This window comes from Mesoplodon densirostris, chromosome 5 (assembly GCF_025265405.1).
Source record: "Mesoplodon densirostris isolate mMesDen1 chromosome 5, mMesDen1 primary haplotype, whole genome shotgun sequence".
Lineage (NCBI taxonomy): Eukaryota > Metazoa > Chordata > Mammalia > Artiodactyla > Ziphiidae > Mesoplodon > Mesoplodon densirostris.
This window is the reverse complement of record NC_082665.1, coordinates 149,457,920-149,467,651: the sequence shown is the minus strand read 5'-3', so window position 1 is coordinate 149,467,651 and position 9,732 is coordinate 149,457,920. Positions and strand designations below refer to the sequence as shown.

Below are 9,732 nucleotides of genomic sequence, written 5' to 3'. Positions count from 1 at the left end.
GAGTCCCATCCAGTAGGGACTTCTGGAGGGTCAATGGGACCCACCTGACAAAAACTGGAGGTGGACTTCCCAGGGGCTGTGGACACAGGAAATAACTAATTGTACTAGAAAATGGGTTTGCCTGGGTCAAGGAAACTGTAGGTGAGAAATCAGTGGGGATCTCTGAATAATTTGTGAAAGTGCTTCCCAAGAGATTCAGGGTAGGATCAGAGAATCAAGCACCATGAAGTTGTAACTATGGAGCTCAGGACAGAGCCAGTCAAGTAACAGCTTTCCTGTTCCCTTCACTCTTCCCTCCATGAGCCCCCAATCTTGCAGTGTCAGAAACAGCAGCTGAGGAATGAGAGAGAAGGTGAGTAAGAAAGATGGAAGTCAACAACCTCCTCTTCCCAGGTAGCAAGTCATTGCTGGGGAGAGAAAGACCAGCTGAACTTTGAATCAAGTTATAAGATTTGACTATTACGTGTGACTGGACATTCTAACTGCCTTTTTGAAACTGTGTCTGTAGGATTTTTCCTATAAGTCATTAGAAAAGTCATGGGAACAGTGAGTTTTATACAGGAGTAGAAATACTTACTCTGCTGAATAAATGTTTTAAAGGGATATAGAAAGACAAAATAGAAATACTTTTTGATCACATTCCATGAATTGTGATTATTCAGTGTATAGCTTTTATCCAATATAAAGTGGAATTCTTGGGTATTTCAGAAAATCATTGCTTCCTAGGGCTTTGGTGAGAGGAGGCTGATGACCAAAGAGGATAGTGGGGCAGTAGGTAGTAGTATCAGCCTTAGCACATTCTCTTTCACACTCATCCTCAAGGAGGTAGACTTTTGAGCATCTTTCTAAGAACCTTCTTGCATGGGGCCTGCCTTGGGCCATGTGAGAGGAGCTGCTAGACCATGACTGATTCTTGAAGCTACCCAATGCTCCTGAATCTTCTCCTCCAAGTAGAGGCAGGGCCCTGCCCCTGGGTTATGCACTAGGACACAGAATTGGGGGTGACCTGTGGCTATGGTAAAACACTATTATGTTCTAATCACTGAAGGAGCCTCTTCTCCTGTGTGCCCATGTGTAGATATCTATCATTGTACTTACTACATCACATTATAATTATCTGCTTATGCACTGTATTGCCTGCTTGGCTGCCATAACAGAATACCAGAGACTGGGTGGCTTAAACAAAGGAAATGAATTTTCTCACAGTTCTGGAGGCTGGATGCCAAAGATCAAGGTTCCAAGGTTAGTTCCTGGTAAGATGTCTCTCCTTGGTCTGCAGATGGCTGCAAACTTGCTGTGTCCTCACATTGCCTTTCCTCTGTGTGCATGCACCAAGAACAAGAGAGCTCAGGTAGCTCTTCTTCCTCTTATAAAGACACCAGGTATTTGAATTGGGGCCCCACCCTTACGACCTAACTTAACTTTAATTACTCCCTTAAAGGCCTTATCTTCCAAAACAGCCACGCTGTGGGTTAGGGCTTCAACATACAAATTTATAACATGCATCATTTACTGTCATCAGACCATGAACTTCTTGAAGCCAGAGACACTATGTTATTCATTTTTGAAGCCCCAGGGCTTAGCACAAAGCTTAACATGCAATCAATGTTTGCATGTTTGCTGGTCTGATTTCTAGACTCTGTTTTCTCTCCATATCTATCTTCTCCTCATGTCTTTGCCTCACATGGACCCGTCATGCACAAGTATCTATACCAAATATGGTAGTCATTGCCGCTGTTCATAAATATCACTGGCTCTTTGCTTTTTGGGAACCTGTTAGAACTGCATTTCTTGGGCCACGTGTGATGGGATGGGGCTTTGGATTAGTACTGGACAAAGAGGTGTGAGTGATAGGGGTCACTTTCAGGCTTACTAAATCTTTCAAGGTTACTAAACCTTTCTGAGTCTTGGTTTCTTCATTTGTAAAATGGGGGTAATTATTATGTTTACAGGCTTGCTATGAGATTAGATGACACGTGTCAAACACTCAGCAGTGTCTGGCAGAGTACAGGTGCCAGTTAGGGCCAGCTCCTTTTCTTCTTTAACTCATTCACTTGGGAAAGCAGGATTGGACACTGAGTGAAAGTCTCTGACAGGTTGTGAAGGAGACATTCTAGAACACCTGGCTCTTGCAATTTCCCTCTATAGAGGACATTTGGGGATCCTATAGAATCTTTTTTTCATTTTTTCTCTAAATTGAAGCAGCCATAAACCTCACACTTGAGCCCATTAGTGAGGAGTAATATATGACTATAAGATATTTTGGTGGAATCTGATTAAAATATGGGCAGAGGAACTGAATAGACATTTTCCACGTAAGACATACAGATGGCCAATAGGTACATGAAAATGTACTCAACATCACTCATGATCAGGGAAATGCAAGTCAAAACCATAACGAGTGAGTTATCACTCTACAATTGTTAGGCATGACTATTATCAAAGGACAAGAAATAAGAAGTCTGGGGTAAATGTACAAATTTCCAGTTATAACATAAATAAGTCCTGGGGATGTAATGTACTGCATGGCGACTATAGTTAACAATACAGTATTGTTTATTTGAAAGTTGGTAAGAGAGTAGATCTTAAAAGTTCTCATCACAAGAAAAAAAATTCTAACTATGGTGGTGATGAATATTAACTTACTGTAGTGATCACAAAGTATACATATATCAAATCAGTATGTTGTATGCCTAAAACTAATACAATGTTACCTATCAGTTATATCTCTGAAAAAACGATACTTAGATGGATAGCACTGGACATCTGTAAAAGGTAGTTTATTGCTATTTCAATAGGACATTATATTCAGAAAATTCCTGGGTGTAGGGTCTTTCTTGTCCTGATAAGTTCATCTTTGCCTGGTAGCAGAAAGATCCTTGATTAGTTCGCAGTCTTTCAGTTATAAGCAAGGGAAACTATAATCAAATTGGCTTAAGGGACTGGGGAAGTTATTGGTCCATTTAACTGGGAAGTCTAGAGAGAGATCTAGCCAGGCTCAGTTGGATCCAGGTGACCAAGAGTTGTCAACAGAACTTTCTCTGATGCAATTTCTTAGCTTTGCTTCTTTTTTCTCTTGACCTCATTCTTTTCTTTATTTTTTTATTAAAATTTTTTTTATTGGAGTATATTTGCTTTACAATATTGTGTTACTTTGTACTGTACAGCAAAGTGAATCAGCTATACGTATACATATACTCCCTCTTTTTTGGATTTCCTTCTCATTTAGGTCACCACAGAGCACTGAGTAGAGTTCCCTGTGCTGTACAGTAGGTTCTCATTAGTTATCTATTTTATACATAGTATCAATAGTGTATATATGTCAATCCCAATCTCCTAATTCATCCTAGCCCTACCTTCCCCCTTGGTATCCATACATTTGTTCTCTATGTCTGTGTCTGTATTTCTGCTTTGTAAATAAGATCATCTATACCAAATTTTGCAGATTCCACATATATGCATTAATATGCAATATTTGTTTTTCTCTTTCTGACTTACTTCACTCTGCATGACAGTCTCTAGGTCCATCCATGTCTCTACAAATGACCCAATTTCGTCCCTTTTTATGGCTGAGTAATATTCCATTGTATATATGTACCTCATCTTCTTTATCCATTCCTCTGTTGACGGACATTTAGGTTGCTTCCATGTCCTGGCTATTGTAAATAGTGTTGCAGTGAACATTGGGGTGCATGTGTCTTTTTGGATTATGGTTTTCTCAGCGTATATGCCCAGTAGTGGGATTGCTGGGTCATATGGTAGCTCTATTTTTAGTTTTTTAAGGAACCTCCATTCTGATCTCCATAGTGGCTGTATCAATTTACATTCCCACCAACAGTGCAGGAGGGTTCCCTTTTCTCCACACCCTCTCCAGCATTTATTGTTTGTAGGTTTTTTTGATGGTCATTCTGACCAGTGTGAGGTGATACCTCATTGTAGTTTTGATTTGCATTTCTCTAATTATTAGTGATTATCCTTTCATGTGCTTTTTGGCAGTCTGTGTATCTTCTTTGAAGAAATGTCTATTTAGGTCTTCCACCCATTTTTTTTTTTTTTTTTTTTTACATAATGGGTTTATATTTAATATAGTACTTCTCACCATGGAGATGTTAGCAGTTTATAAAGATTCTTTTGTTTTTGTTAAACATTAAATCTTTTCTCCATTTCAATGTCAATATAAAGTATTTTTTTACATTAAATCTTTTCTCCATTTCAACGTTAGATACATCGAATACATTTTCTAAACTTTTTCCCCCACAAAGAGATAAGTTTTAATTTTTGACCAACTGTATTTAATATCTAGGTACAGTATTAACTTGGGAGATAACAAAACAAAAATGCATTAAAAATATGGAGAAAAGACTCCTCAGTGATGCAGGAGGCAGTGATTATAACTAAACAGTGGCAATTTCCTAGGATTCTGGGCAAGAGTTTTCTTCTTCTTATTGAGAATTCTGAAACTATGAAATATTATGCAAAGTTCAGCCATCTCACTTCTTTGACCTTCTTTCTAACTAGCAAATGCAAATTACAGATGGCATTTTTCAGTGCATTATTTGTTGTGAAGAAAACGTCTTGTTTTCCATTTAACATAATATATCAATTTGTTCCTATTTATAGGGAAATAACCAAGACTCTGAAGCTACCCTATTTACTGTTTCTTGAGAAATTTCAGACACCAAAACTCAGTTCTGAACCTCAATAGCACAAAGGTTTTCAGGGCAAGGTTTGATTCAGGAGGCCCTTCAAAGTCACATCTGGCCATTTCTCTTTCGTGCATATACCCCCAAACAAGCACAAATGCCTGTAATGCTGAGAACCACACCTAACAAGAGAGCGATTGCATCTCCGGCTTCTACTGCTTCAACAACAGGCAGCACCAGAAGCAATGAAAAGAGAACTAGGAACAATTGTGTTGAAACTGAGATCATGATGTTGAGATCTTGAGGTGACTCGTTCTTAAAGGCTGAAGATTCCAAAGAAAGCGGCTTTTGTTTAATTCTATCAGTTCAGGATGCTGAGGCTAAGAGGTTCCACGTGACAGCGCCTTTCAGGAAGCAGCCATTACAGGAATCCCACCCATTTTTTAATTGGGTTGTTTGTTTTTTGATATTGAGTTGCTTGAGCTGTTTATATATTTTGGAGATTAATCCTTTGTCAGTTGCTTCGTTTGCAAATATTTTCTCCCATTCTAAGGGTTGTCTTTTGGTCTTGTTTATGGTTTCCTTTGCTCTGCAAAAGTTTTTAAGTTTAATTAGGTCCCATTTGTTTATTTCTGTTTTTATTCTTATTACTCTGGGAGGTGGGTCAAAAAAGATCTTGCTGTGATTTATGTCAAGGAGTGTTCTGCCTATGTCTTCCTCTAAGAGTTTTATAGTGTCTGACCTTACATTTAGTTCTTTAACCCATTTTGAGTTTATTTTTGTGTATGGTGTTAGGGAGTGTTCTGATTTCATTCTTTTACATGTACCTGTCCAGTTTTCCCAGGACCACTTATTGAAGAGACTATCTTTGCTCCACTGTATATTCTGATCTCCTCTGTCATAGATTAGGTGACCATAGGTGCGTAGGTTTATCTCTGGGCTTTCTTCTTTTCTTTCATAGACATGTTTTTCCCTTTACTCTTTTCAGGCAAGGGAGATGGATGCTGGAGACCCCAATCTGACTTCCTCCTATCACTACGACCACCAAGGCAAGAAACATTCTTTCTTACTGACTCTACCAGAAAAGTCCTTGTCAAGAATCTAATTGTCTGGTCTGTGTTGCATGCCCAATCATTGCTGTGGGTTGGGGGATGGGTGGAAATTCTGAGTGATCAGATTGGATTTCAAGCCCATGCTTATGTGATTGGGGATGAGGAAGGAGTGTCTTGTGATTGACAGCCCCTCCCTCCACCCCCAGGTCCACTTAAACGAGGGAAGGGGTGTCTCCAGAGGAAGAGGTTGGCAAGACCAATAAATAAGGTGATTTATTATACAGAACTTCTCAGTTTCCCAAGTCTTGGCCCTGTTTTATTTATTTATTTCTCCAGAGGACTCTTTTCATTAAGTGTCTCCCTCATACATAATACATTTTCTTCCACTGTTGTTTTCTACTTGGAGTTTACCAATTATTTAATTAGAATTAAAGGGCCTCTTAACCTTTCTCCAATATGTAAGTTCAAATGATGAACACTCAGGGGTTTCCTTGGGAACGTCTTTGTAAGGAAATAATTGAAGAAGATAACATCATCTGAAGTATTAGGATGATTAGTTGCTCATTTCCTAAGCATTTTCTCTGGAGTTGAAAAAGTATTTTGGGTAAAGCTTCAGCGTTTACACAGGTAGTGAGGGAGATAAGCATTGCTGCTCCTAGGGAGCTTGTGGCAAGTGCCACGACTTTAAGAACATGGGCTTGTGCCTTGGTAACCTAGCAAAAGAACCAATAATATATATATCCCGTTCTATAACGTAAACCTAGTGAGGCTCTGGTCATATTTGCGGTATGGCTCAGATTTTGTGCTATATGTTGATAGCACGACTAGAGACCCAGATATGCCCAATCCTGCTCTGCCAGTCAACTGCTATGATGGTTAATTTGGTGTGTCAATTTGACTGAGGCAAAAGGTGCCCAGATTAAACATTACTTCTGGGTGTGTATGTGAGGGTATTTTTGGATTAGTGTTTGAATCAGTAGATTCAGTAAAGCAGATGGCTCTCCCCAATGTGGGTGGGCATCATCTAATCCATGGAGGGCCTAAATAGAACAAAAGGGCAGAGGAAGGAAGGATTAGTACCCCCCCCCCCTTTTTTTGCTTTCTTCCTGCCTGCTTGAGTTATCCTGATGGTTCTGTTTCTCTGGAGGACCTTGAGTAGTTACTTCCACTGCCCCCCTCCCCCCCACCAACCCTCTCCCTTCCATCCCTCAGAACAGCACGAACAATTGATATTTCCATGCAGAGTTCTCTGGAAAAGGATGGGTATATTGCATGGGGTGGAGACCTAAGTAAGTTCTTCCATCTCTAATAAGAATCAAAACTTAGGAATTCTTACTACCCTCTGGTTGGGGATAATATTTTTTTGTTTTGCCCTGCGGCATGCGGGATCTTAGTTCCCTGACCAGGGATCAAACCCACGCCCCCTGCAGTGGAAACATGGAGTCTTAGCTACTGGGCAGCCAGGGAAGATCCTGGTTGGGGATAATATTAATACCTAGCTCCTAGAGCTGTTATGGGATCCAGTGAGATGATGTATAAAGTACTTAGAACAACTCTGATATCAATGAGTGTTTCTTCTTATTACCAGGTTATTATCATGCCACTGCTGAAAAACTGACATTTAAAGTGGAACTAAGCATCTTTTATCACTTTCAAAGAAAAACAAAAACACTCAACCAGATGTCCCTCCAGATCTTCTGAATTCTTTCAGTGGCTTGTGTCATGTTTTGTGTCATCATCTCCTCCATCCTCCCTCCACCCTGTAACCTGTGCCTCTCAGGGTCTCTTTTCCTTGCTCAAAAATAGCAACGATCTTTTGTCATGTGCAGTTATGTTTCCTCAATATTTATTTATTTATTTAATCTATCAAATACCATTTAATTCTCTGAGGTAGGTATATTGTTATCTCCGTTTTATAAAGGAGGAGGATGGGACTTCCCTGGTGGTCCAGTGGTTAAGACTCTGTGCTTCCGATGCAGGGGGCACGGGTTCCATCCTTGGTCGGGGAACTAAGATCCCTCATGCCATGCAGCATGGCTCCCCTGCTGCCCCCCACCCCACCAAATGAGGGGAAGACTGAGCACAGAGAGGTTAGGAAACTTGCTGAAGGCTCCCAGTCTGTGGCTGAGAGTGAGGACAGGTCTCCATGCAGCCAAGAATGGTGGTCCTCTCCTGACCCCATGCTGCGCGGTGAGTTCAGTCAGCACTGCTGATTGGTTTGAGTTGCCTCTCTGTCTCATATATTATTTTTGAGGGTCTTGGATAAATATGTCTGGCTGGCTTCAGTCTTCCTGAATCTTCTTCAGGGACTCTGGGAAATGGAGTCTGGCCTTGCAGGAGAGAAGCACAGAGACAGCCTTTGAAATGTTTCCCCTCACAAAACAATACTTACTTGGGCCAATGAAATCATTTTTAGGAAACATGTTATCTATTAAGAAGTTATAGGTCCAATCATTTAATTCATATTCTGCATTCTGTGAAAGGATGATTCCCAATACTAGTTTTCTTTTCTTTTTTTTCTCCTATCCTCAAAAGTTGGTTTCTTTACTTCTAAAAGAAAATTTTATTATGCATTTTCCCTCATTTAAAAAATATTTAACAACTGATTTGTGTGTCGCATGAAAGTTACACATTTCCTAAGATGCATTTGCTATTTTATTTTCTTTCATTCAAAAATGTGTCAGTAATCTTTTTGTTAACATGAAGATAAAGGATTAGTAATGCAAGATGCAGTTTTCTTGTAACCTTCTTGAAAGCAGACTATAGTTTCTTATCTGGCTCCAACATTCATTTTCCTGAATTGAAAAAAGAAGCGACTTAAAATGAAATAAACCACATTTGATTCCTAAGAGCATTGCTAGCAGGGAAATGTACTGAGGAAGGCGGACTTGACCGGATTCCAGAAAGCCTCTCTGCTCCCCAAGTGAGAGAGTTGACTAATTTTGCATGTTAAAGTACAATTTTAATGCAGGGAAGAATCGTGAACTGTCTCTCATTAATCACTAATTAGAAGATATGTATGATTTTATTCCCTGAAAATTCCAGCTGCTAGAAAAAAAATGAGGTGTGAATGTTCATAGTTTTGATTTAAAATTTCATTTTATTTACTGAATGCCTCTTCTGAGCAAGAGGCTAATAAGCAAGGTGCTAAGAGCGTTCAGAGAGGAAGAGGAGAAGGCTCTTCTGTCCATGAATGGGGTCTACCCACTCCCCTTGACCCCTGACGGTGGCAGAGGAAATAGAACATGCGATTGTCAACTCTCAATCGCACTGTTCAGGTACAAGCAGAGGGAATTGATAGGTCTTTGCTGCTCTCTCAAATGCGGGCTAAGCGAACTTGCCTCAACACATATGCACACCCTTGGTGAAGGTGTACGTGGAGGTGGGGACTCAAGCTGTCTGGAGCGTCACCTGAGCACAGATTTGAGGTGGTTCCTGAAGCCTGTGGTGACCCCTCGCATGTGCCTGTTTCAAAGTGTGAATATCCAGCTTTGACAGACACTTGAGACTGTGTCACCATTAAGTGTCCAGAGCAAGCCAGGGCATTTGGGGATATGTCACCTTCAGACATTCGGCTCAGCGCAGCAGATGCCTGGCTTCCCTTGTGCCGGACCCTGGGCTGGGCCCTGGAGGAACGCAGGTGAAGGAGACCTGGTCCTTGCCCTCCAGGAAATACGTTTAACATATAATAAATGTCAAGATGGGGGTGAGCGCCAGTCCTGTGAGGGCCAGAGGAGGGGCACACAGGGGAACCTGGGGTTCAGGGGAAGCTTCCAGAAGGCAATGTTAGTCGAGTGTGGGAGGACGCGTCAGAGGTGGCCAGGTACGGAGATGTGAGGGGGCCCTGCAGCAAGGGCAACAGGAAACGTGGAAAAAGTTCCGCTCTGTTATCCATCAGGCCTGGACGGCGCCTGTGGGATGCGGCAGTCGAGGCCACGGCATGCTTTGTGCAAGCAGTTCTGCAAGGTCATGGGGGCAGAAACCAGGTTTAAGCGTAAATGGAAGCAAAGAAGTGAAAGCCAATGGGGGGTCAGGCT

At 41.1% G+C, this 9,732-nt stretch overlaps 1 protein-coding gene across 1 annotated transcript; it reads right to left on the bottom strand.

Annotated features, from left to right (window-relative positions):
• Positions 1-4,690: 4,690 nt before the first annotated feature.
• LOC132491370 (small integral membrane protein 30) lies at positions 4,691-5,066 on the bottom strand. The gene has a single exon (XM_060100242.1). The coding sequence runs from the start codon at positions 4,929-4,931 to the stop codon at positions 4,752-4,754; it is 180 nt and encodes a 59-aa protein (XP_059956225.1). The 5' UTR covers positions 4,932-5,066; the 3' UTR covers positions 4,691-4,751.
• Between the last annotated feature and the right edge of the window lie 4,666 nt (positions 5,067-9,732).